The sequence below is a fragment of the Sitodiplosis mosellana genome, unplaced genomic scaffold, assembly GCF_009176505.1.
Source record: "Sitodiplosis mosellana isolate CC-2019 unplaced genomic scaffold, AAFC_SMos_1.0 Smas_scaffold_11, whole genome shotgun sequence".
NCBI lineage: Eukaryota > Metazoa > Arthropoda > Insecta > Diptera > Cecidomyiidae > Sitodiplosis > Sitodiplosis mosellana.
The window spans coordinates 3209597-3237514 of NW_022595253.1; the positions used below are offsets into that span (position 1 = coordinate 3209597).

Below are 27918 nucleotides of genomic sequence, written 5' to 3' on the forward strand. Positions count from 1 at the left end.
AGGCAAAATGAAAACCGAATGTTTGAACATTTTTGTCTATATTTATTTTTCCTGCATTCAAGTATTTAATAAATAGAGAAAATGTGAACGGAATCGAATGGAAGCAGAAGAAGGAAGAGCAGCAGCGAAAAGAAAAATGAGTGAGAGTAAATGAAAAATAAAAGCAACGACATACAGTTTTGTACTTGTCAGTGTTACGTGAAAAAAAGGAAAATAAAATCGTCATGTCAGTAGGAATAGTTGTTGTAGTTTGTTTTTGTACAGGGCGAACGACAAATCGACTGTTCAGCCAGGCATATGAAAAATGGAGTCAATCTTCTTGGTGTAAGAATGAACATACAAATCAAATTAAGAGCCTTTTGTGCGGTCCGTGAAAGTGATGCAATTATATGAAGATGCGCGTTCTTGTTTCCTCCTTCGTTTTTTTTTTTTATTAAGTGCTTGTGCCCTGATACTTTTTCATACTTTTCATTCACCCATTCAAATTACACCACATTAACTCTGCATATTTTATTGTTAATAACTCGTGTCACACGTTTTATATAGATTCGTTTGCACGCTCAACCGCGCACATTTAGCAAAACGGCATAAATTTATGCGAACAATGTAATTTTTGTGAAATTGCCAGCAAATCGGTAAAAATAACAACAGAATCGACGTCGGACACCAAACCAACAAAAAAAAAATGTAACAAAAACTGAAGCCGAAATCGTAAACATTGATGTTATATTGCTTGAAAAATTCGGCTAACTGCTTTGAACGATCGTAAAACATGGGTGATAATGAGAATCAATTTATGCGCCGTAAAGAAGAAGTTTCGTTCACACAAAAAGGAAAGAAAAAGAACCAAGTTCGTCAGTTGCTATTTGGAGAAGAGAGACATGGAGAGAGAGAGAGAATTTGTCACAGGAAATCACAGATCGGTGTAAAGTAAAAGTCGCATTCAATTTAGACAGCCGCATTTCATTTTGGCATAGCTCTTCTTTTTATCTGTTTACTATCAACAAATTGTCGTCACTATTTTAATTGAAAGTGTAATATTGCTGTTGTGCTCGTTCATTTTACGATCACCAACTAAATCTAAACCATCTGCACATTTTTATTATTATCACTTCGGAGGAACTATTAAAGTCGGGATATTGGTAACAGAGCAACGCGCCAGTCAGCCAGCCAACAAGCGACCGCATTCAATTTTTCGACGCTTTTCTCTGTCCGAGGTATTAGTTTGATGTCGCTCTTCATTCATCCTTCTCTTTTATTTTTATATTTTCATTAATTGCTATGTCTTGTTTTTCTGGTTGTGCAGTGTTTTTCTCTGCCTCTGTCACATTTTACACATCACACTGTTTTTTTTTTTGTTGCCTTTCTCATATTTCTCGTTACACTCGACGCTGTCAACTGAAAACATGAAAATGATCGTGCTCGAGAGCAGGGCGAGAGATAGAGAGAGTGAGCGCATGCCAAACCGAACACACATGAACAATTTCTCGATCTCGCTTACATGATCCGGCTAATACTCGAATCGCAAAGGCACTTAATGTTCTCTCTAATAAAATGGTCGGAGAAAAAGAAATGAAAAAACTGTCATTTATATAAAAATCAACAACAGAAAACAAAATCCGGAGTGGCTTTTCCTCATCTCGAATTCAGTTATGCGTAATTTTCCACTTGATCCGAACACACATCGGAGTGACTGTGTTTAATAGGGATATTTTAGAAATATATCTATCTTCTTGCGTAAATCGATTTTTTTTTTCATTTCCATTTTCATTGCGCATCGAGCCGATCGCAAACACACAAACGAAAACAGAAAGCGCGACAGAGAGAAAAACAACGAAAGGAGGGAAAGTGTTTTGTCGCGTGCGTATGACAGCACGAGGTTTGAATGGATTATCGTAAAGACGTCGACGGATTGTCTTGTAGCGAATCGCATCCGAGCTCGCGCTTTTCTCTCTCTCTCTCTCTCGCGCGCGGCTCAGGCTCTCACTCCAAGCAACGAGGATTATTATGTGCGCACTTCGTTCAATTGCCATTTATCTTTTGGCCTCGTCGCTTCACAACATCTCGAGTTGCAAACACATTTTATTCCCGCAACAAACGACGTTCGATAAAAATGATCACTGAGTAATTCTGCCAAGATTGAAAAATATATGATGTGGTACGGTGATAAAATTACGTGATTTTTATTGAGTGCAAAATGATTTTGGATGTGATTCCACCAGTAATGGGATCCATAATAATTCAACTGTAAGTTTAACAAAGCTAGAAAACAAAGACGAAATTTCCGTGTGTTATTATGACAAAGTTAGTGAACAATTGTGTAGTGTCAAAGCGTGTAAAAACATTCTATCGTAAATCAGTGCCGAGTAGCCATACTAAGCGATACAAATTGCATTTACTGACAGATCGATTGAAATTGTGTGCGACCAAACGTTTGGGTGATTTTCCGGTGATTTTCAGTAAACGTTGTCATTTAATTGGATTTATGAACCGACAATTAACGATCAGTGATAATTGTAGTACAAATTATGTTTCGATGGGGATTCTATCACCCGCCACGACATCCACATCGAGTTACAGCAATGAAGAAGATGTACCACATTTGCCATCATCGGCATCGTCGTCCGTTGATCAAATTGATCACTTTGAACAGCATGTTTTAGAACCGATCTCGCACACTGTGAATGGCATTCAAGTGACAAAAAGACCATGCTTGACATGGGCATGCAAAGCATGTAAAAAGAAAACCGTTACAGTGGATCGTCGAAAAGCCGCAACGCTCCGAGAACGACGACGATTACGAAAAGTTAGTACGAATTATTTATTTATTATTGTTGTGCAGTTTTTTTTGTGCACACGAACTAAAATCAGGTCTATTTCTGAACTACGTACATAATTTTAATTGGGCGAAATTAACAATTCGACCGATGCGCCTTTTTTAATTGAATAACTGTTAATTAGTTCACACTAATTGGACATAATTATTTATATTCATTTTCTGTTGTATTTGACTCTTTCAACGCTCATCTCTCTCACTCACACTCACGATCCCGCTTCTCACTTCTTAGGTAAACGAAGCTTTCGAATTGTTAAAACGCTGTACAAGTGCAACGAATTCAAATCAACGACTGCCAAAAGTAGAAATTCTTCGCAACGCCATCGAATACATAGAAAACCTAGAGGATTTGCTGCATGTAAGTTCTTTTGTAGCGGAATCAGAACTTTTGATTGGAAGCCGATTTTTTTGGCTCTGGTTTTTCTCGTTTTCCGTTGTTTGATCTTGTTTTTCATTTTTAATTTGCATTTCGAATGCTTCTTTAATTTGCATTGTCCAGCTTAAATGATCTGAAGAATTTTTTTTAATGAAAAAATAACAATTTACCTCAATGTAAAGTTCAATGAAGATTTATGTCTTATGTGTTTATTTGATGAACACAAAAAAATGACCATTCTAACCACAGGTCAATCGAAACATGAAATGAACGAACATGTATGCAATCGACTCAACTTTGTAAATTGAATTCAAACTTAATCCTTGTGTTTATTTCCAGCAGCATGAAAGCGATGTGCAGCAAACGATCACTGAAACCCAAAGCCTATCGATAAATAACAGTAATCAATGTAATACATATAAGCAAAGTTCAAATAGTAACTCAGAACCTTACAAATATTCGGTAAGTTTGGCACTAGTGAAGAATGTAACAAAAGCAAAGACCTAATGTTCATTTTTCTTTTTCTCGTCCACTGAATATGTAACGTACATAGGAGTTTTGGCAACGATCGCCCGTTTTCAAAGACCGATCACAAAAGCAAAGAGAGAGCTATAAACTATTGCCAATTACTGGTAAATTCAAAATCTACTACTACATATATTCGTTTTACCCATTTGATGGGAATGTGTTTGTTTGACCGAAAATTAAAATTGTTTTTTTGTGCAATTTGTCTAAATTCCTTTGTGACAGGTTTATCATCGTCATCGATACATACGAATGATGGAAACGGCACCGCCAGTCTAGAGTATTTAAATTTAATTGTTCAAAGCATCAATTCGACCACACCAATGTCATCTTCAAACCAACCGCAAGCATTGCTGTAACCGACGCCTCAATAAAATTAATCACTTTGCTCGCAAATCCATATATTCATAGAGTGGCAGATCATAGAAGCCGAAGCCAAAGCCGAAGCCAAAGCAGCAGCATCATCATAACCATATTTTTCTGACAAATAAAAAAGAAGACAGAGCAGAAGAAACACGAAAAATCAACGGCAAAAATCTTCTTAGAAGCTAATGATACAAAAATCTATTTTTGACAACAAACTGCAAAATAATATATGTCGCATGATATTATAATAAATGCCCCGCACTCGACGAGTACACGAGAGAGAGTGTGTGTGTGTGTATGTTGTAGATAGGAAAATCGGAAAAATGTCACGAAAGAAAAACAAATTGAAATAAACGGCAAAACATAAGACAAGCGAACGAAAAAAAAATAAAGTGATGTTTTCACAACGAGAACAGAGAGATGAGAAAAAAAGACGAGGAAAAAGTAGGCATAGCGATTGCTAGCGTAAATGTAAATGTAGCTAGTAAGCTGTGTGACATGCTTGCAAACAGACAAAGAGATACACTTAAATAAACAAGAAATGAGAGAGATCAGAGTATCCATTCGAATGAACGACATACAAAGAGAGAGAGAGAGAGCAAAGAAAACAGATTGGATTAGTTCTCATTATTTTTGTTTCACTTTATTTCAATTCGACAACGAAATTTCCTTGCAATCAGAGTGAAATATGAATTTTTCATCTCAACGTCGTCGTCGTCGTCGCAAGCCTTTCTTTTTGCTTACTTGCTGTTGTTTTTATTTGGCTCAGCTGAGATTGATCTCAGTTTTTGAAGCGCATGTATGCATTTTCCCTGTGTGTTTTTTTCTTCATTTGTTTTCGCATCACGTCCCGTTCATATTCATGTTTCTCTTTTCTATTTTCTAGTGATGCTATGCTCATACCATGCCTCCGCATATTAGAGTTGAATTCTTCGATTAAGAGAGCGTGGAAGGGCTTATTATTTTTAGACGATATTATATGCATTGTATATATTTTACTCTACTTACTCCTTTTTCCCCCTTCCATTCGCTACAAACCATATCAACCGTACATTATGGGTTAATTTCAGAGACCATTAACAACATCTTATTTAATGTCGCTCAAATGAAACTGCAAATTTTCAATTTAATTTCGGCTCTAAAAGTAAATCATCTTTATTTATATAATTTTTGTCTCGTTTCATTTTCATATTCTTTTTCTTTGTCTATTTTTTTCTAAATAAAACTCAATACAACGTTTGGTTTTTGTACGCATCTATGCAATAACAATAACAATCAATTTGTGTTTGTTTCGGAAAATTTCATGCAAAAAAGTCACTCTTGTGGTTTGGTTTTTCCTCTACAAATGATCGATTTTGACCAAGAAGTCAGTTTGGATTGAAGCTCACTTCGATGGTACAGCTTCACAAAGAAGATGTTTATGGCCAATCCAAACAAACCGGATTCAATTAAAAATTTTCAATGTGAATTAATCGTTGAGTATGATCAGAATTGGTGAAAGGCACACTACAAAAAAGGCAGCCCTTTGTATTTACTCCGTTCACTTTGTGGTGTTTTTTCTTTTTGTCATTAAGGTATGTGCATTGCAAGCCATTAAATGCAATTAAATTGATACACTTACTCTGATTAAACTCTACCACTATCCCTAAACTATGGCAAACGTGCTTTTATTCTTAGCTATTTACATTTTGAATTTACTGTTTTGCTAATGATATGGCGCGCGTGCGAAATGAGACGAGTTCAGATGATTCTGATTCAAATTTTCTGAACTCTTCTCTTATCGCCAAGATTTACGTTTGATTTTATGAAACAATTTGATAGTCAACAGAGATCATTTTACAATTGTCATGGGTTCAATTCAGGATTCTCAATTGAAACTGTGTCATTTGAATGCGGTATCAAATTTGTGTGGTAGTAAAATCATTGTTGGTACAACGACGTCCCTTCAATACGCTGGTCATTGGTCGCTCACGCATCGGTGGTGATTGTGGGTGATGCAATTGGTTTGGGATTTGTGTGTCGTGTCCATTTCTCGTCCAATTTATTGTGGATGCTGAATGATTGCGCCGCAGCGGGGTGTTGTGTGGAAAGATTGGGTTCTTGGCACACACTCGTTTGCCCGTCTGCCAACGTCGGTGAATGAATTTCATACGTTCGATTGCGATGGCGACCAGAACAACCGACTTGAATGATGGTACTTTTCGTTGCCGTTGCACCGGTGCATTTCCATTCAATGCAGCTAATACTTTTGTCTCATTGGACTCGTACGTGCTGAGCACAATCATCAGATATCGCTTTTGATGAATCAATGCTCGTCGGAAGCTTTCGGTTCGCAAGTATTTGCTGAACAAATGATTGGCACGCTCTTCTAGCTCATCACGGTCAACACAGATTATTTCCAAATCATGCACTTTCTTCTGAAGCACATGCCGCTCTTCGGTTAACATCTGTAGCGTTTCAGATAGTTGTCGATTCTCGCGAACATTTTCGCTCAAATTGTCATTCATCTCTTTCAATTTGGCCAAAAGTTGCTGGGGAATTATGCCACCAGTTAAGACGTTGCTCTGTTGATATCCAGCTACCAATGATTCGGTTAGGCGTGCCTCGCGCTGTGCACCCCGATCAATATCAGCTTGTAAGATGGACACTCGCTCTTGTAATACGTCCCGTTCTCTTTCCAAGTTGATCAGTTTGTTCTTTAGCTCTCGGCAAGTCGCGATGCTTTGCGTCAATTCGTTTCGGTCTTTTTCACTGCGAGCACTTTGATGGGTTTCGGCATCTTGCAGCTGCTTTATTCGCGCCTGCATATTCTCGATGTCATGCGTTGAAAGGGTGACTCTGGAAATGAACAAGAAAAATGAGGAAAATATTGAGAAATTGACGAATCCTCGAAAAAATTCAATTCGGACTTACTTTTCTTGCGCATCATCTAACTCCTCTTGTAATGTCTTGTTTTCCCGAATGATTCGTTCCAATTCGTCCTTCATTCGTTCACCGTACGCTTTTTGTTCACTCAACTCCTTCTCGAATCGGTTTTTCTCTCGGCCTAGCGATTTCTCAACATCGACCGCTCGCTCTTTTTCCCGTTCCAACTGTGACTTGAGCAGCTTAATCTCATCATTTTGACACTTAAGTAGCTCTTGATCAGATTCACCGCCTTTTGTCAATCGTCTTGGACTTGCAATCGGCGATTCGTTCAGTGACATGTTACTCGAGCTCAATTTGGCCCGTTCGAATTGATGCTCTAGCATCTTCGTCGACAATTTCGATGTTTTGCTACGTTCCTCTTCGAGCAGCTTATTCAAATCATTTTCGGTGTCGATGGCTGCTTCCAGTCGTTTCGACATCACGTCAATGCATTTCGCATCCTGTTGATGAATGTAGGAGAACTTCTCTCGTTCGCATTCCAACGATTCTTGCAACTTCTCAATGGCTTTGATCAATTCCTCCTTCTCTGCTCGAAGTGCATCGAGCTCGTCTTCGTTTTCTTCGTTCGAGACAATTTCATCCTTTTCATCGATGGCTTTCAAAATGCTGTTGTCAAGATGTCTGGAGTAGTTCAATTCTTCTTCGACTTTGCTCGTTAGCTCATCGATGTTGATTGACTTGATCGGACTCGTTGATCGCTCGACAATTCGCTTATTTTTCAGTTCTTCGATTTCCTTCTTAAGCCGTTCATTTTCTTCTTGTTGAATTCGCATTTCGATTCGCATTTCCTCAACACTGCGTGCGCTTTTCGAATCAGTCACAATGTCGGTCAAGTGGAAAATCTTTTTCTCTTGTTCTTTTAGATCGAGCAAGCACTTTTCGTAGGCGATCATTTTTTCGGATAACTCTTGTTCCGTGTCTTGAAGCATGTCCTTGACCATTTCAAGCTCTTGTCGCAGAATGGCTTCCGAACCATCGGTTTCATCTTTGACGGATTTCATTTTGGTCAAGTCGAAGTTTTCACGCTTCAGCCGATTGATCATATCCAGATTGACCTTTTCGATTTCATTGTAATTCTCGATGTCTTTTTGCAGCTTTGAAATGAGCTCGTCTTTGTGTTTGATTGTGTTTCCCATGGAATTCAATTGATGTTTGATCACGCCATGATTAGCATGTTCTTCATTCAATTGACCGCTCATTGCCGCTAATTCAGTGCACTTTTTATCATAGTTTTTGGTGGATACCACCAATTCCGCTTCGATGGTTTCTACCTTCAATTGCAATTCATCGATTTGGCCACGCAACCGATCGATCTCCGTAGCCAATTTAACTTTTTCGCTGTCAAATTCCTCTTTCAACTTCTTACTTTCCGCGGTGACATCATCCACCAATTTCGTTTTGTCTTCAAGTGATAATTTCAAGTACTCAATTTCTTCTCTCAGCTGTGTGCTTGAGTCATCATTGTCGGCGAGCGAATCGTTTCTGACGACGCTCGAAAATTGATCCAATAGCAGCGGAGTTTGCATTAAATTGGTGTCATTCGTTGACTTTGACGTGAAGTAAATTTGTCGCGGTTTCAGCGGCGGTGTATTTTCATTGTTGCCAAAAATCGACGATTGAATGATGGGCTGAATCGAAAACAGAAAGAAAAAAACATTATTTCAGCGTGTGAATAATGGATGAAGTAATTGAATTCAAGTGAATTCTGACTCACCAAACTCGATCGCGTGCCAGATTCGGACATCTTTCGAATGTAATCGTTATCGAAGTAATCGCTGCCATGGTTTTTTGTGAAGTATTCACTGAGCTTCTCTTCGGCCTTGGCGAATATCTGACTATCACGTAAATGTTTCAATTCCTTTCCCTTCGACTCTAATTCCTTCTCCTTTGACACTAACTGCTCTTTCAGATAATCGATTTCGTCCGTCTTATCGGCCAGTACGGTTTCCATCAAATCCGGCAGTGCCACTTTCGTTATCATTTCCGTTCGGATTTTTTCCCTCAAACTCTTATTTTCCAAGTCTTTGGATGCGATGCGTGCCTCCAATTTTTCGACGAATACTTTGCTGTATGTGTCATTTCCATCGGTGACGCAATTGTATGAAGCGATCTCGGCTTCTTGCCGATCGATAATCTCCTTGCTTTGCGCCAAATGACTCTTCAGTACGCCAATTTGTTTATCGCGTGATGATACCGTCTCTTTCAGTGCGTTCACTTCCGCTTGCAAGTCGTACACTTTGAGATTTAGATCGGATGTGCCCGCTCGTTGAAGCTCCTCGGCCCGTTGGCGTTGTTCGTCCAACCTCGATTGAATGGTTGTTATTCGCATTAGCTGCTCATCCATTTTCTCTCGCAACAAATCCCGTTCATTTTGTAATTCCTGCCGTTCGAAACGAGGAAGAAACAAACACAACCAATTAAAAATAAAATAGTTTTTTCAATTTATCTTTCTAACTTCAATCTAGCATATTTCAAAACTATATATTTTGGTCAGTGAGATTTCCAAAATTCTTCTCATTCCAATTGAAATACCCACACACGACGTCATCACAGCCACAAAAACACACACACACACACACACTGAAGATTGTGTTGATAAAATCAATTCAATCGAAATATTCGCATGAAAATCAATGGGTTTTCTACGTTGCACTCAACACTTTTGCCTGCACTCAGCAGCAAAACTAAACGCAAACTATTTCAAATGAATGTTCATTCAACGCGAAATCTCTGATTTTGACAGTAAGGGCAAACCAGAAAAAAATAAATTCTAGCTTTGTGAGCGCACAACAACGTTGTTATTCACTGTCTGTTTTGCCCTGAACTGAACGAAATGCGTCAAGAACAACATCTTCATTATTTATTTATTTCTGCCAAGTTTGTATATCAGAGCTCTCTCTCATATCGTATTGACTGAATCATATCGAATTGGACGGAATTCGTACCGTTTCATTTTGCGCCGCACACATGTTCATCGTATAATTTTAGCATCATTTAGACTCGACTCAAAAACAACAACAAATGTGTGTGTTCATACAGTACGTAGAGTGCGACCGAGGCGCTCATTCATTTCGCTTCGAATAGCATTGAGGCAAAATGATGAACGACAGCAACGAGAACACAGTGCGCCCGCGGAAATCTCTAATGAAATTCATTCAAACGAATATGGTCCAGACGACATACACATATGCACAAGCACACACGACAACAACAAAAAACTGTATCACTCGGCTGTGAGTTTATGTCAATGCTCGCACCATTCCATATCGAAATGCGTTTCACTTGAAAATTGATCAATCAGCATTTTATGTGCGGCCATTTTTCAATTTGCGTCCAATTTATCGTCGTTAATTCAATATATTACATGTGATTCATACGAAATTTCGAATAAAATTTTTATTTTTCTCGTTTGTTACCAATAACAATTTCAATTGGGTATGGAGTGTGGTATCGCTGACTTAAGTCATCGTGATTTTTATGACTCAAACTTCGATGGAGATATAATTTAAATAGGATTTTTTGTTGTCAAAACTTGAAAGATAGCACTGATTTGATTTTTGAAACGCTTGCTTTTCCTTCTTTCACTTTGAAACTACGTATTTTATCACGTGTTGAAAACGTACTTTATATTTTCACTTGTTGAGCGTGAAAGAGAGTATTGACGCAGAGCAAAAGGGGGAAATAAAGTCGAAAGAATTGCTTCTTTTGTCATGACCTTCTCGCGTATATCTCAATTGATGTTTTATGATATGCATTGGACATCGTTTGATGTGCTATGATGTGGTGTGCGTCGGAGATTTGCGTACAAATAAATTAAAACAAGAGTCGTTGACTGAACTAAGTAAAAACGTGCTTCAAATGCCTTTCGTATGTACAACAAAGCCAATTCTAAAATGATCTCCTGAATTTTGACAAAAACTAACAAATGAGCGAAAGAATGAGCTAAAGAAACGAAGAAATAAAAGAATGAAAGAAAACGAAAGAGAATGAAATAAATATTTGAACCGGTAGAAGATGTCACACACTAATTTAATCAATGAACAAAAATAGCCTGAATTATAACGTACAAATTTGTTTTAAATGCCTTGCATTTGTGCTACTATGCGCTATCTTTTCTCTGTTCTTTTCAACTAGTTGAGCTTGTGAATACACTGTTTATGTGTGTAAACGAGCGTACACGATCATTGCAATTGAATAGAGCCATTCGAAAAGTTTTTAGCTACTGTGTGAACTTTGTGTTGCAATCATTTGATCTTTAAATATATAACAGTTCGACTTCGCGTCGTTCAATGTGTGTGTAATGAGCAGCTGGTAAACAGTGCAGAGTTCAAACTGACACTTTAACCGATTAATTGTATCGCTTCGAGTCTATTCACCCAATATGCGATGAAAAAAAAAGAGTTTGCAATTAAAATACCATATGAAATAGATTGAATGCTATGTTTTTGATTTGCACATTTAAATTCTATCTCTGAACTCACCATGTAGCTCGTGTGCAATGCTTTGATTTGCATTTCCAAGTCTCGCACTAATTTAATGGCCGCCTCTTCGACCCTTGAGTGCTTCTGCATCTTTTCGATGATTCGCATGATTTGATCGACTGGGAATGATGGATCTTTGGCTAAGTACTTGAAGTATCGCGGCGATATGGCTGCATCGAGATTGTGTCCACTACCTCTGACTGACACATCCTCCGATGGGCTACTGCACGTTGTCACCGTGCCAGTGCCAACATGCACTGATTCCAATAGATTGATCTTACGATCGAGATTATCTTCAATCTCTCGTAAATGCGATGCAATCCGTTCGATGGCTATACTCTGGTCAGCATTCGGTTGCAGACTCTCCAGCTGCTCTTCGAGCTGTTGAATCCTTTCTTGGTATGCTGGCGCGATTTCCGATTGCGACAACAAACTCTTCATCTCCGTTTGAAGCGATTCATTTGTTCGATTTTTACGATCAATTTCGCTTTCAAGTGATTCGACTTCATTGTCTTTCTCCTTTATTCGTGTCTCTAGATCAACAATAATTTCTCGAAGCTCGTAGATCTTTTCGATCGATTCTTTGAGATCCGTTTCCAACGTGGTGTTCTTCTTTTTACTCGCATTCAATGTCACTTCCAACTCTTGAACTTGCTGCCGCAGTATATCGCTCTAGGGGAAAAACGAATTTTTTTTTGTTCAATTTGTCAAAATGTGAGTGGAGCATTGAAAAATGCAGTTTTTTGGTTAAAAACCATGCAAAGCAAAAGCTGTAAAGAATTACGTTTGGTCATAAGTTTGTGCTATAGATTATTTTGGTCAAAAAAGTACAGAAAAGGGTCTAACTCTACGTTAAATCAATAGTTAAATTTTGGATTCAAATCTAGTTTCGAGTGTTTAGAATGAGTCAAAAGTTTGGGTTTAGTTTTTGATAATGGAGAAAATTAGCTAATTTCTGTGTTTTGTGCACTCAAACCATATCTACAGTGGGGGTGTAAGGCAGTAAAGAAGTGCTCTAGGCAGCTAGTAAGAGTGATAGATTTTAGTTGTGTTTTTCTGCCATTTTTTTCAAATCAATCCACATTGTTTTTCTATTTTTTTCTAAGACACAGCAATCCAACAGGCTTAGTGTTGATTACACATACCTCCTTGGCAATATTATCGTATTTAAGGCGCTCCTTATCTACGTCACGCAATTTTGATTCGAGCATTTCGATCTTTTTACAAAATTCATCGCGTTCCGTTTCCCGTTCGGCAGCTTGTTTTTCCAAAAATTCTAAGTCTTGTTTCCGTTGATTATAGGCGGCATCAATCTAAAGGCAATTGGTTTTGTTTTTGGTTTTGAGGTGGGTTTTATTTTCAATTGATCTATTCCTAGGTTTTGGACAGCACATTTTGATAGAAAATGTGTGATGCAGTTATGAGTTAAGCAAATGATTTGCTTGGTTTCGTGCAAAATGATTAAAACAAGCAGAATATTCCCTGATAAAATGCGTAAATTCATGCTATGAACCCTATCGATTGAGATTGCTTTCTTGAAATGGAGTTGAATTGGACCGATTTTTCACCCTGAACCGTTTCAATTGATGTGATTCAGATTCAGATAAAGAGAGAGAGAGAGAGTTGGGAATGTCGATGAGTCGGGAATAGAGAGTTGGGAAAGGTATCGAACGTATCGATAGATTACATAATCACCATTCCAGGCAATATGAAAAATGTGTTTGTTCATAATGAAATGCTCATGCAATGACAATAGCATTGATGAATTCATTAAGGGAATATCGAAAAAAAAGAACAGTATGAAGCCATTCCAATTGAATCAAACTCTTACCTGTTCTTGAAGATCTTTCATTTTATCTTTCTCTTCTTCCACGTGTCGATCACACTCACGGCAGAAGTCTTCGAGCAGTTGTGACACATCTGATGTGTTTGTATCATTGAAATACTGTTTGGCACGTTCTTGCAGAGCAGTGAACGAAGTAGCTGCTTTATTGGCTGGATGCCTTTGTGGGGATCGCAACTGGCTGATTCCATATCTGTCCGAAGAACAAGAAATTGATTCAATCGGTTCATTAGTTAATTTTAGCATAGAAAAGACATATTAAATGAGGCTGTGAGAATGAAAATGGCAATACAGGAATAAACATTCTGAAACGCATCAAGGAAAAAAATTCGCAAAAATGAATCATGAGTTCTGAATATGCAAAAGTGAAACATGAATTTACATGGGCAGCATAGGAGGTTTATGGTTCACTTTTGCGTATTCAGAACTCATGATTCACTTTTGCGAATTTTTTTTCTTGATGCGTTTCAGAATGTTTATTTCTGTATTGCCATTTTCATTCTCACAGCCTCAAACAGTCTAATAAGAAGTGTGACTCGTCAAGAATTCGAATCAATTCAGAATTGAGGTGACATCGTTGAAAAATTTAAGCAAATATTCCAAATACCAACCCTTCGCTAAGCTCTTCACTCTGACTATCCACATAACTATTTAGTTTCTGTGTCAGTTCACGTTGTTGTGCCTGCGATTCAGCCAATTTCTTCTCCAGCTCTTGGTTCCGTGATTCGCTTAACAGCAATCGATTTTTCAGGTCATTTAAGTCGGAATGCGACAATGTCTTTCGCTCATGTTTGTCGGATGGAAAGATTGCAGGTAGACTAAATCGTGGTTTCTGTTGTGAACTTTCTACATTGAAGTCATCCTTCGCTATTTTCAAACCATCTTCTTCTTCCAGTGATTTCTGTGTTTTGTCCAATTCTCTGTTGTCCGCATTCCGTTTTTGTATCATTTTCTCCGATAAATGTAACAATGAATCGGCTTCGTGTTTAAGTTTTTCAAGGCATTCATTCAGATCGAACTTCTTCGACACGCTCGAACTGAAACTGTCTTCATTGTCACCTTTTTCAGTGACAAAGTTCAAAAGCGAAGGGTCTTCGATTAACGACAAAATACCACTGACATCAGGTACAAGGGACAGACGCATTGAACGATTACCAATCGATGAACACATCGACTGATTCAAATCATTTTCATTGGTTGGCGATTCCGATCGCGTTTTTGATGGTGACATAAGCGATGGCTGCAAAATGCCATACTTATTCAACTCATCGACTAGAGATGCGTTTAGATCGTTTTCACAAACCGACACACACTTTGCCAACTCATACAGCAAATGTCGGAACGTGTTGCATAGCTCTCGAAGGCTGTCACTGTTTCGAAAAAACGAAGGAAATTCGATTGAAAAAATTGTCAGTTGATTGAATTTGAGTTGCGGTTTTTCTCACCGTTCCGATTCACATTTCTCCAAGCCTCGTGAATTGTCAAAGTCCGTGTTCCTCTTGAGTTTTCGATCCAACTGCTTTTGGTGATCATTTTTCAGGCGAGACATCTAATAGAAGGAATTCAAAGACAAATTGAATGAATTCGAAAGAAAATGCGAAAAAAAAAACTGAACGAAAATATGCTGAAAAATCAACGAGAACATGTGATCGCTACAATACTTACTTCTTCTTCATGCTTTATTTGAAGTTGAGCGATTTCTAATTGACTTTTAGCGGTGAATTTCTCACGAAGAAGTATCAGCTCGGGTGGCCAACGTGATTCATCCGAGATTGGTTCGGCTAAAAGAGTCTTTCGAACGAAAAAGAGAGCAAACAAAAACATTCTTAAACAAAATCCACCAAAAAATACGAAAAATATCATAAAAAGCCAAAAAATGTAGTAGACATCACAGCGTTATGTAAACATGCTGAAGTTTTAATCGAAATTGTTTCTAAAATTTGCCTTATGTAAACATTCCATTGCGTTTTCGGAAAGATTTATGCCCGATTCGAGAGAATGAGAGAAAGAGTCGTGAAATGGGAGAATGAATGCATGTGTTTCGTTCAATTCAGGGAACAACATTTGCACTCTTCTCAAATGAACACTCGAAAGAGTTGCTCAAAAGAGACTCTTTTAAATGGACGTGTCATGAAATCAACTGTGTTCTCGGTGAGAAATTCAGCGATTTTGTATTCAAAATGTTGCTTTTACTCTGTTCCTTTGACGCATACATTTGGAAGAGTCTCTTTTGAGAAACTTTTTCGAGTGTTCATTTGAGAGGAGTGCAAATGTTGTTCCCTGCTTGAATGCATATGTATTCATATAGCGAGGGGACCTGAAAAGAATGAAATCAAAAATAAAAAGCAGCGAATTGGGCGCGAAAGGCAAGTGAAGTTTCTTGGTTATTATAGTGATGTAAGAATGTAGCGACACAAGAGTTTTTAGCTGATGTTGCGTAAACCATCCAGGATTAACAACATTTCGGCGGCATGCATCATTAAAATTTGGCTTCATAAAGCGTGTAGTTGGTTTCAACGACATCTTGCAATCTTTTTTTCGCTCAACAAATGACTAATAAACTAATGTTGATGTTAGCGCATGTGAAGTCATTATCATAATCATTTCGTATAATTGATGCCCTTAAGAGGCACTTGAAATTTGAAAGGAGTTTCAAATCGTTTCAACGTTTTTCGTTCTTCCACAAATCCATGTTTTTTAAAAGCGTCACCAATGACTAATCAACATATGCGACGACCCATAAAAAGAAGAATGAAACACGAACTGTGGTGTGCTTATCAGAATCGCGTTCATTCTATTTATAGTGACCGTCGAATCGTTTTTTAAAAGTTTCAATTAGAAGTGTTCTGTATTAACAAGATAATGGGTTTCAAAGTAACTGAATTAATCATGATTTTTGGTTGGAATACATTGCAAATGCCCGAAGGAAAAATTAACTATACGTACACTTCGCGTTGGGTGCGTATTCACTCGTCGGCCAACTTCGATTAACACGCGCAACAAATAAGCTTCTGTTTTGTTTTCGTCCAAAAAACACATCACCACATACACATGCACAAATACACCAGCCAGTTCATTTAATTAGCTGAAATATCGACGATTTTTTCTAATCCCGGCGTTTTATAGCGTAATTTAATTGCACAGAACTGCTTCTATTTCTTTTATTCGAATATTCCGTTGTTTTATAAACATTCGTTCAATCGAAAACTTAAATTGTTCTAAAATATCGTGCCCACAGACAGAGGGGCAGGTCTGCTTTGGATTGCGTTTGAATTATGAATAAATGTTGCTTGTTCATTGAATTCACATAATCTCAGTCATTATTTTTTCTTCTTATTATTCAGTCTTATCGCATTTGGTTGTCGTGAACTTTACAACGCACAGTTTGGTTTTCCTTCAGTTATCCCGTTCGTCGGTTTGAACTGCCTTATCTCACATTTCAAAATATATTTATGTTCATTCGTTTTACTCTCTTTTTCGCACACTCATAACGTCTGTTTTTCGTTGTATCTTAGAGAATATTTCCCTTGGCAAAACTGAAATTGCGTTTCGAAGTGACCAATCAAACTTTGACATTTCAACACATTTGACGACACTTCTCAGTTGCACGTATGCAAAACGGTCCACTGGGACGGACACCTCAATGCCAAGTCGCTTTCCTTCTTCTTTTCTTCGTTTTTTCTTGATTTCTTGCGTAACTAGACAAGTTTTTCCCAATTTTCACACTAGAATTCTTTCTTTGTTCACAATTGCAACACGATTTTGTCAATTCCGTTCTGTTTTATATGGGTTTGGAACTGTCCAATCAAAACACAATGCGCACATTGAATGAATTAATGCGTCTGACGACGATGACGACGATGCCGAAGAAAAAATGTAATGTGCATCATACGAGCAAATAAGAGCGACTAAACGGTTTGGATTCGGTTTTGAAATAATCGTTGTGAATAAGCACGCGTCTATCGAATCGACAGCCGCAATCGCCTCGGTTTGTGCGAGATAGAGACAAAGCGAGAGAGAATAAACTGTTCGTATAAGGTGTTACGCATACATGCGGGATCAGAGCAGAGCGCGTATGGATGCTTCGTATTAAATTACATGTGTTTTGATCAAATGCGCTCCTCGTTGATTTTTCGGTCGTGGAGAAAAACAACATCACGTCGTACAAGAGAGAGAGAGAGATTGGGAGAGAAACAGAGACAGAAAAGTCGATATACAATGTGAACATGTGTGAGGAACATACAAACAAATATGTTTGAAAATTTATCAACAGGGAAACGTTTTGTCCGACGAAAAAGCAAACAAATAAACGAAAGGAACCGCTTGTATATATGTTTGACTCTTTGATTTTTTCACATCATCGTTCTTGTATTGCGTTGCAATCGAACTGTAAAAACCGAAGCTGAAATTTAATCTCATGGATATGTGAGTGCTCAAATACTCGCACTTCAATTGAAATGAACGATTTGACGTGCAATCAATCGCGGATGTGAGTCAATGTAAACAAATGTGTGAATCAACAACAACAAAAGCAACAAGAAATCTTATCGATTTGAAACATAAAATTCCATGAAGATTCACTGTTGGTTGCGGCGATTGCATTTTTCGGCAGCGATTCGAATGCAGGAAGAGCAAGAGAAAGAATTCAATTTAATTTTAGAAAGAGTTTCGTTCATTTGTAATCTAGTTATGTTTTGGTACAGACAACGGCCGTATAATTGCCGCGAATGCACACAGTGTGTGTGTGTGTGTGAGTTGATGTCGAGCGACAATATTTATGAGCTAAATTAATACGTATTTATACGAAGTGCGGAGCTCTTGGAATGTAATATGTAGTAATATGATTAACCACAATGGTTTGAATGTTGATATTATCGACACGATTCGTAGATAGCGATATGTAGTGCATGTACTTCAATGGAACTTTCTTTATTGAATGAAAACTATTCGTGAAAAAAAAACGAGTGAATGGGAAAAAAAAACAAGAACTTGGCGTTGTCTCCCTTCATTTCACACATCATTCGTCAACACATGCCGCGTATAATATTCCACATTTGCTACTTGGTTTAATCAGTCGAAACGGCACGTAAATTCTACACACACACACATTACGTTGTCAGTTTCCACGAATAGATTAACGCACTTAATGAAACCGAAAACGTTTCCATGCACACTCGAAATGCAACGGATACAATTATTTCTTTTTTCAGCACTTCCTTTTCAAAAAAAAAATATCCTCTATGCGCGCCACGGCGATAATCGAAAAAAATTGTCGTTTTGCGTACGGTCGAAAAAAATACAATACTATTTCGTCTCGAATTGCACCCACGAATCAAGGAAGTACAAATCACTCAATGGATGTGAAATAGGAAAAAGAACCACACAGTCGAAATGTCTTGATTCGATGCGATTGCCGAGTAGAGTGATGAATGTGCCGCGACTTCGTTGGCCAATGAATTGTACAAACTGTTTGTTGAACTAGGTTATGTATAAAAGGCGTTGAAATGTCTCTAACAGGAGGTAAGCATTGCATTCCGCATTCGTAATGCACAAAAATGTTCAAAAAAAAAAAACAAAAAAACAAGACCGAGAAGACAAAAAAAATTGTGTCTAAAGAAATGAACATACGGCAAAAAGGACAACCACGAGTCTTTGAGAGTGGCGAGTATGTGTATCAAAAAGCCGATGTCATATGCGAGCGTGATGTGCCAGTAGCGAAGCATTATATAAAAATAAAATTGAATGTGCCGCCGAAATGAACACACCAAAAATAGACCAGATAAAGAAGAAGACGATGAGTTTTCTAAAAGAGGCCCAGAATGCATTCCAATTTATTTGAAGCGCATCACATTCACTATTGAGCATTAAGCAAAACGCAATACAACACATTTGTTCCTGAATGATGAGCTGAACATGTTGAAAATTGATGATGAAACTGAATCATTTTCCGTGGTGCATACGAGCCGCATGCAACCCGTGGACTGCTTTTTGTCCCGCATTGAGGAAATCTATTTTGGTCTGTGCATCGTCGCCGTAATAATTACGACGATTGGTATGGATGTGTGCAACGCAATCCGGGATTTAGTTGTTAAATCTCCGAAAATGCCCAAAACATCGAAAACATAAAAACGAACGATCCACTCGCATTACAAAACATGAACTATTTTATGGGCTGCACCGAGTGCAATGCTTATATATAAATAAACGTGATCGCATTTGATGAAAATCGAATGAAAGCTGCCCGCCTTTATTGATTCTTACGCTGAAATTCTGTTTACACACGAGTACATGTGCATCATAATTTTCTTTCCTGTTCAACTGAAATATTACACGGTTGCGTGCTTCGCTTTACTAGTACTCTACCATTGACATTTAATATCGATCATCACGAAAAATCAAGGCGCTATTTTTACATTGCCACCAAATGATGTCTATTTCAAGGATTTGAAAGCAACAAAATGAAATGCAATTCGAAATATCAAACACGATATTAGACAGCTTTACGGTATGAAGGTTCATATGAAATTCAGGTTCAGGTCTTACTTGTATTTGAAGCTCCAATTCACGGAGCATATCCTGTCTGGCAAATTTCACTTGCTCCTCCAAACGTCGATCGTACTCATTCACCAAATTATTGAACAGCTCCGAACATTCTCGGTTATTTTTCAAGTTTTCAGTGGTTAGTAACACTAGTGGCTGATCAGTTGATGTAGTTGCGGTTAGCTGAATGATGGTGTTAAACACAATGAAAATGATGGAGAAGAGAAAAAATAGGTGTAAGTAAGTACAGAATGAGTGATATTCACAACAGGCAGGTTAAATTACACACGGAAATAAATTATTAAATCGATTTAAAGTGCATTAAAAATAGATTAGAAGTTAAAGTTAATAATCATCAGTTTGACAGACGGAATTTTCCACTTTTTGCTATCGTTTCTCGTCTTTTGTTAATTGGAAATAGGTTTTATGGAGCAACAAATTCGTTTTCTTCAAAAATCGATTCATTTTACTTCTGTGGTGAAGGCTTTGAATTGATTTTGAACATATTTTCAATTTCGCGCGTGATTTCAAACATGTTTTGTTCCATTTCGAAGTAATTTTGTTTGTCAATTTTCAATTTCACAAACTGACAGACATAACGACACATTCAAAGTCCAATCATCGATTGTGTTTTCGTAAAGAATAATTTTGTTGATCAAACTTCGAACAAATGCTATTTGCACAATGATAGATGATGAGTTTGTGTCATTTGTTTGCTTCTCACAGTCTTAATCCGGAGTAAAATGATGGCAAAAAGTGAAAAATTCCTCTCTGCCGTAATATAAACAAGAAGGGAATGATTCTCGTGTGAAAAATTTGCTGATATGTGCACTCACCAAATATTCATCGTCAGCCTGAGGGCCTTCGAACGATTGCAACTTGTACTTGAGTTGTTTGACATTTTCATCGTGTGTTTGCTTCAAATCGGCAATGACATTGCGATAGTGTTCATGAATCTCTTCGGCATTTAGATTCACTAATTTGCTATTATCTAGGGATCGGAATTCACTTTGGCTGCCTTTTCTAAGTTTCTTAATTGGACTAGAACCGGTACTGCGAATGTGAGTTGGTGTTATTTTTCTATGCGTTGGACTAGCGAGAATGTCACCAGTTTTGCTCGTTCTTCGTACGACACCCGCTTTGGTTTCGTCGGGCAGAAAAATTTCATCGTCCGACAAATCGGAGTTGGTGTCATTCGAATGGCGGCGACTGTGCTGAGAGAATACATCCTCAGAATACCTAATTCGGGAATAAAATCAGAATTAGTCTCTTTCTTAGAAAAATCGCAACGAATCTCTTTTCCCAAACAATTCTTACTGTTTTTCCAAATCCGTGCATTTCCGTTCAAAGTACATGCGCAAATTTTCCATCTCTTTCTTATGAATTTTATCCAATTCAGCACGCAATTCAATGACCTCTGTCGATCCACTTTTGATATTGGATAACAATTGACGCAAGCGATTCGTTTCCGAGTCTAACTCAGCTTTCTCCAACTGTTCTTGTTGCAATTTCTCTTTGACGTCGTTGATTTTTTCATTGAGCATTTGTTCGAATTGACTCTCGATGCGCGTGAATAGTTCAGTTTCCTCTTCGTTCAAGCTTTTCTTGAAGTCGTCTATCGTTGGGTTTGAATTTCTCACAGCCTCTAATTCTTTGGTTTTGTGTAATTCGTCCGGTTTCGAATCGATTTCTTGAGCTGGCTCTTTATGATCGTCAATTTTCAGTATTTTCTTGTAAAATTCATCGTCTTCGAAATCACTCTCGCCAACTAAATCGATTGTTGTTTCTGATAATCGTGGCTCATTAAACGTGTCCCTATCAGTAATCCACTTTCGTCTATCAGTGGCCGCTTTGAGCTCCTTTGCTTCATTGGCTAACGCCACATTGCGTTCGTTCAATTGATCACGAATTTCAATCGATTGTTTCAACGAGTCTGTTAGCTCTTGAATTATTTTGTCTCGCTCGATCAATGCCACTTGGAAATCGGTTAACTGAAAAAGGAGAGAAGAATGTGTCATTGATAAGTTACATACTGAAGTTCAAATACGCAATACATATGCATCTCCGACCGCGTCAACCACTGAAAAAAGAACAAATTTCAATACATGTTCGCACATCTGCAAATTTACCGACGAACAAAAAAAAACTGAGCAACCAGCATCTGTTTACATTTGCACTTGTGATTGTGTGTTCAGTGCACACACTTATTGACATTGGATTTCCTTTCAAATAGACTTAACAAGCACATGCTTGAAAAATCGATTGTGTGTGCTATGATTGTGTGCGAGATAAACACAATGTACCAGTCATCTGGTTGAGCATTGTTATGCTTGGGATGCTCAGATTACTTTTCCATTGAAACGAAACAATACAATGCATTTTTCTGTATTGTTTTGTCTCAAAGCAGAATCGCATTGTTTGCGAACTGCTCCCAATGGTTGACCATATGGAAATGCTTTACTCACCCGAAAGTATTCATCCTGAAACGGCCGGTATTCCGTTGAATTGGTTGTGATGCTACTCGAATCTCGTCCCGACTGTGGAAATTCTTGAATCAATGAATTGCGTCGGCTACTTGATATCATTGGCAAATCGAAGAAGCTGGCCGAATACTTTCCGCCATTGATGTTTTGCAATTCCTTGATTTTATTCTGCATATGAACCAAATTCAAGTGGAGCTCATCGGCGAATGTGGCTGCGGTTAGATTCGAATCAATTTTGGTGAGCGCATTATAAACGGTTCCCTCTGTTAGGGTGCTGTTTTGTGAGCTGGTCAAATGTTTGCTACCGACAGAAAGAAGGTCGTCGTTCAAATTTGGCGGTCGATTTTCCTTATCAAGAGGTAGTCTATTGACGGCTTCAACAAAGATTTTCTCCATTTCACTCTTTTTATCTGCGATACTCTCAATGATATTCTGTCGACTCGATAGCTCATCAGCTGCAGACACCTCTTCAATCACCGATAGCTCAGGTAATGAGTCTTCGTCCATTGGTTTACACTTTTTAATGTCTTCGTCACTTTTCGGACTTTCTTCATTCTTTTCCGTTTGAATCTCTGATTTCGATCGGCTCACTCGTTCCGATGATGATGTATTTGACCGTTCCGCTTCAATTTCTTCACTTTCGACTTTGGCTGACGATTCATTGATCGAAATACCCGATATATCTTCAATTGACCGCTGCTCTTTGGCATTGTCTTCAAAACAAGATGAAATGTCACTTGTCGTATTTTGGTTCGTTTGCGGCGCATTATTCGGTTCAATATCCGACCGAGACCGTTGCTCTTGCAATTCTTTCAACGAATGAATACTAATCTCATGATCGTTTATTAATATCACATCATTTTTACCAGTGTCGCTCTTGCGACTGTCGCTATCCGATTTATGGCTGTCACTTAGATGCACTAATTCGACTAAATTTGACTTATCTTTGGATTTTTGCATGTCATCAATGTGTATTGCGACATTTGTCGCTGTCGTTGCCGTTGTTGGTTGACTTGGATTTGCCGCGGCGCCTTCATCAACGTCAGCTATTTTTAATTCGTCACTTTTTGTGCGTTGTTGTGAAACACTCGCGATTCGTTCGTTGACTTTACTGTTGCGCTGTGTGCTCGTTTCCACATCGGCCATAAAATGTTTTGCAATATTGTCACCGGATAGGGATTCATCTAATAAATTTTCGACATCAAATTTGGAGAATTTTCGTACGCCATCACTGTCAACACCATTGCTTTTGTCACTTTCATCGAAATCAAATAGTTTTCGCTTCTTATCGGCCAACAATTGGTCGAAACGTTGTGCTGATTTCTCGATGCTATCTTCAACTGCACTCGTCGATTCGATATCTTCGGATATGTGCTCGGAAATAGACACATTTAGATTTAGTGAATCTTCAAAGTCATCTTCGTCACGACTTTTGACTGCTCGTCGTTGTGCCGAACCCTCATCAATCGAATCATTCTCTTTTGACGGGCTCTGCGATGTGAGCGGCGTCAAATTATCCATTGTGCTCCAATTACTCGGAGTCTGTTCTATTGAATTCAATTATCGCTTGGAACAATCACGCATATGCAATCAAATTACGTTGTACTCTGAAAAAATTATGAATGAAACAGAAAGAGAAAAAAAAAACAAACGATTAAAATTGAAACCATTTTATCCATCTGTCGAGTTAAACACATCGATTTCCTTGGGGTATGACCTAAAAAACTACGCTTCCACACGGATAATATATCGTTTATCGATTTTCAATTTCACTCATGCATAAACATTTACACATGTCGAACTAAATTACTGGATTTACAATTGAGTGTTTTGTGCTCGCGCCACTCGGCTCTGCTTAATGTTGTGAAAAATTGGAAAGATACGAATGAGAAAAAAAAGATGAATAAGACGAAGCAAGTTGGGTCCGTCTCTTCGATCAAATCTCTTTGTTTTAGTTTAATGTAATGCAGTGTGATTGGCAGCCGAACGGATCAATCAATTAATCCCGATAATCAACAGAGTAACGCATTCGGTGTGTTACTTAACAACAATTGTCACGTCATTTGTACGTAATACGTTGTAAACAACTAATTTAATTTCACTGGCAACGACCCTTCAACTAGATTATTCGGCGTGAGATGAGATGGGTTTTTATTGCATTTGGCAGCATTTTCAGAAATGCAACGAAACCGTTCCGTTTAGCCCACGTCGTTGATTCTGTGTATCTCACTCTATCTAAAACTCCACTGAACGTATAAACCATACACGATCGATTTACGACAACAATTTATATGAGAAGTAGCAATTTTTCATCGCAATGAAGAGACTTTAAATGACAGAACTTTGGCGACAGCTCTGCACAGCACCAAATGGACAGAAATTCTCGTGTGACTTTCGTTTTCTACTCTTAATGACAATGTTATTCCTGCCACGGACTTTTTCAGAATAACTGCTATTCGAAATGAACCGCGTGCACTGTTAAAGTATCGTGCAGTCGCGATTCAGCACATCAACCACTTAAAACTGGATTCGAATTCAAAGAATGTACGAAAATATGTGTCGGATATACACGACAACGAGAGGAAAAGAAAACGTTTCAAAATCGAATGGAAATTTTTTTTTAGCCAAGGAAAACCAGGCGATTTTTCAATCTAATCGACATGCGAGCTATTGCTGTCTCTTTTCTTTACGCTCCAAATTGATTTTTGTGAGCTAAATTACAACATCTTTTTTACCTTATTACAAAATACTTGAGCGTGTTCCCTGCTGAACTGTGATGTAAACCGAACGACATATGCCTTATGCTTGGATTTGTATAAATATAGAATTCATCATTTCGGAGAAACAACGGACTGGTTTTCAATTTTACATCAAAATCGGGGAGAGATTTTTCACTCAAGTAGTTGTAGCTGCAGGAAAATACAAAAGAGAATCTACGCATTCGTTATTTGAGCGGAGCACAGCAGCCAGTCAGTTCAGAATGATTCAGAAAATATGTGTGTAAAAACTGAACGACGTAGGAAATCATTAAACCGAATCGGCTAATAAAACATCAGCAAACAACGTATTCTAAAGTGAATCGAAGTGAAGAAAACATGCACACACGGTGTGGCTCATTCGGATTGCAACTTTACGTTATTGTTTTTTTTTCACAAAACACAGATCATCTAACACTTGAAATTGTATATCATTCACTTAAACTCTCGTTGAACTAATGAGTGCGCGTTAGTTTAAATTAAATTAAAGAGTGATCTAATGCCACTGCGCTTCTGCTTTTATTGATCTTTGTTAAAATATGGTCTAACCGTCGTGTTTGAATAACTGGGCAGGCATACACACTAAAACACAACACGATTTTAATTTGTATCAATTGTGCGCTTTCATCATCGTCATCAACAGCAGCCGCTGAACAACATGTCTCTACTACAGAATCATCGAGATATGATCGATGTCGTTCTGGTCGATTGGTCGCTTTGAATGAACACTAAATGATAGGCTTTGAACTGATTTCCTCTGGAACCGCCGAGCATTCACAAACCCATTGACTCAATCGAATTATTTAGGTTAGGCATAAAATTGAAAACACATGGCAAAATCAACAGAATAATCGAAATTGTCTCGATTTTAAATAATTTATGTAACTGAAACAGTGAAGCACACACACGAACACACAAACACACAAACACACACCAAACACCCAGATAAAATGTACAAAATTAATCGGTGCCGACAAATAGATACTGAACTCAACCGTTTTGTCGGTCGGTGTTCAGTGAGAGAAAAAAAAAATTGGTAGACGAACGAGACTGGTTCGATATGCTCAATGCCAACACAGCGGTTCAAACTAAATCGTCTATCAAAACAAGCAAAAGTAGTTCCTTAGCATCGGAACAATATCATCAAAGCCAATTGGATACGAAACATATACAGCACTCACTCACTCAGTTGCATACAATAAATCGTTCCGTGTCGTGTGCTCTGACACTCACTATTGTTGTTCGATACTTTGTGTGCTGTAGTGCTGTGTACTGTGTGGCTGTCTTTTCGGTCGCAATTGAATGTGGAGCGCACAACAAGCACACGTATGAGCCTGTGACAACCGTGCTCGGTTTCAATGTGTGTCAGGCAATCGAATGGCCCGTAATCACAAAAATATGTTAATTTCAACTTTCTTTTCCTAACAAAAGGGAAAAATCGAATCCAACTTTGTTTTATGCCGCGCAAAGCCGAACACAGAGGGTATAGCAACGACAAGAAACAGCAATCGATGCCAAGAAATTCGCATGAGTATCAAATATCAACACAGAAATATTGTGTTCGATCGATCGTTGCTAACATCCAACTTTTTTTGCCGAGCATTTTATTGTTTTGCCCGTTAAAGTTCACGACAGTTTCATGTTGGAATAAAATCCATGAAAAAGGATTTTTATATTTTGCAATTATGATTTTCACTTGTGAACACGCAAACCCATACATACAGACACACTTAGCGACGATTGTATGAACATATTTATGCAGCATTAATAAATCACTCATTCCCGACACAGACAGCACACAGAAATTGGTATGAAAAATTCCAACGAAAATTACCTGATACCCGCTTCTTTTGTGCTGCGACGGATGGCTTCGACATCATTTTACACACATATAAAATTCATTCCTTTTTCTTGCGCCAATATCAACGTATTATCGATAAAATTACATACAACAATCGCATTAAATATTCAAAGTTCACACTAACACAACATTTAAAATAAAATAAAAGGAAATCTATATTCAAATGTTCGATTAACAATCTAGCAACAATTATTTCCCACGGGTGTAAAACAAATAAAATAAAAAAAACACGCAATTAAATCAAATAGAAATTAGACTGAATGAAGAAAGAAACGGTTTTTTTTTCTTCTCATTAGAAGCGCGACGACTGCTACGGCATGTGTTTTTTTCTTCTGTCTATTTATAATCGGTGCAGCACTGCCGATATTCACAATATTTTGCAAACAAACCGAATGCTTTTCTTCAAATGAAACGAACAAAAAACATAGAATGTGTTTTTGAGTCTGGTGTGTGCAAGTAGCGCGTTGTCGGTTGTGTGTTTTGTTATTCGAACATCGGTTACAAACTACTGCTGCCGCTTCGCTCTCTATTCTCAACTGTCAGACGCACACACAAACACTCTCACTCACTCACACACACACACACACCAACCGCCGCTGGTGCTATGCTAAGGATTGCTTGCCGCATGCTACTGAAACAGACGTTGCACACTGAACGTCGTCATTGGTGTGGTGAATTTGTCGGAATATGAAAACAATACATTTCACATTTGTGGGACTGAATTAAATTAAACTATATGATTTAATGTACGAAATTGGATATTTTTGCCAAAATGAATTTAATGTTGCCTATAAATACACAGACTTTATCAAAATCAACCAATTTTTTCATGTTGTCGAATACAAAATTGCACATAAATATTGTTTATACCATATAAAACACACAACGTTCGCATTCCAAACGAAATGAAATGGAATGGAAAC

At 38.0% G+C, this 27918-nt stretch overlaps 2 protein-coding genes across 12 annotated transcripts; one reads left to right on the forward strand and one right to left on the reverse strand.

Moving 5' to 3' along the window:
• Positions 1-105: 105 nt before the first annotated feature.
• Positions 106-4495, forward strand: LOC129567482 (myogenic-determination protein). 3 transcript variants are annotated; one of them, XM_055444409.1, is made up of 6 exons: positions 1496-2247; positions 2406-2806; positions 3069-3194; positions 3552-3674; positions 3766-3844; positions 3963-4495. In XM_055444409.1, exons 2-6 carry the CDS (start codon positions 2486-2488, stop codon positions 4094-4096), a joined length of 783 nt encoding a protein of 260 aa, XP_055300384.1. In that variant the 5' UTR covers positions 1496-2247; positions 2406-2485; the 3' UTR covers positions 4097-4495. The 3 variants fall into 3 exon arrangements, with proteins under 3 accessions (XP_055300383.1, XP_055300382.1, XP_055300384.1); XM_055444408.1 differs by having other exon boundaries at positions 106-2806; positions 3555-3674; XM_055444407.1 differs by having other exon boundaries at positions 1494-2806.
• A 726-nt stretch (positions 4496-5221) lies between these two features.
• LOC129567480 (A-kinase anchor protein 9) lies at positions 5222-27896 on the reverse strand. 9 transcript variants are annotated; one of them, XM_055444398.1, is made up of 15 exons: positions 25684-26435; positions 25114-25287; positions 22361-23985; positions 21213-21886; positions 20732-21134; positions 19899-20078; positions 15021-15146; positions 14801-14904; positions 13967-14725; positions 13344-13548; positions 12658-12825; positions 11513-12184; positions 8746-9411; positions 7017-8659; positions 5222-6941 (listed from the first exon to the last, which is right to left on the reverse strand). In XM_055444398.1, exons 3-15 carry the CDS (start codon positions 23897-23899, stop codon positions 6002-6004), a joined length of 8079 nt encoding a protein of 2692 aa, XP_055300373.1. In that variant the 5' UTR covers positions 23900-23985; positions 25114-25287; positions 25684-26435; the 3' UTR covers positions 5222-6001. The 9 variants fall into 9 exon arrangements, with proteins under 9 accessions (XP_055300373.1, XP_055300371.1, XP_055300375.1 ...); XM_055444396.1 differs by lacking the exons at positions 25114-25287; positions 25684-26435 and adding an exon at positions 26969-27632; XM_055444400.1 differs by lacking the exon at positions 12658-12825.
• Between the last annotated feature and the right edge of the window lie 22 nt (positions 27897-27918).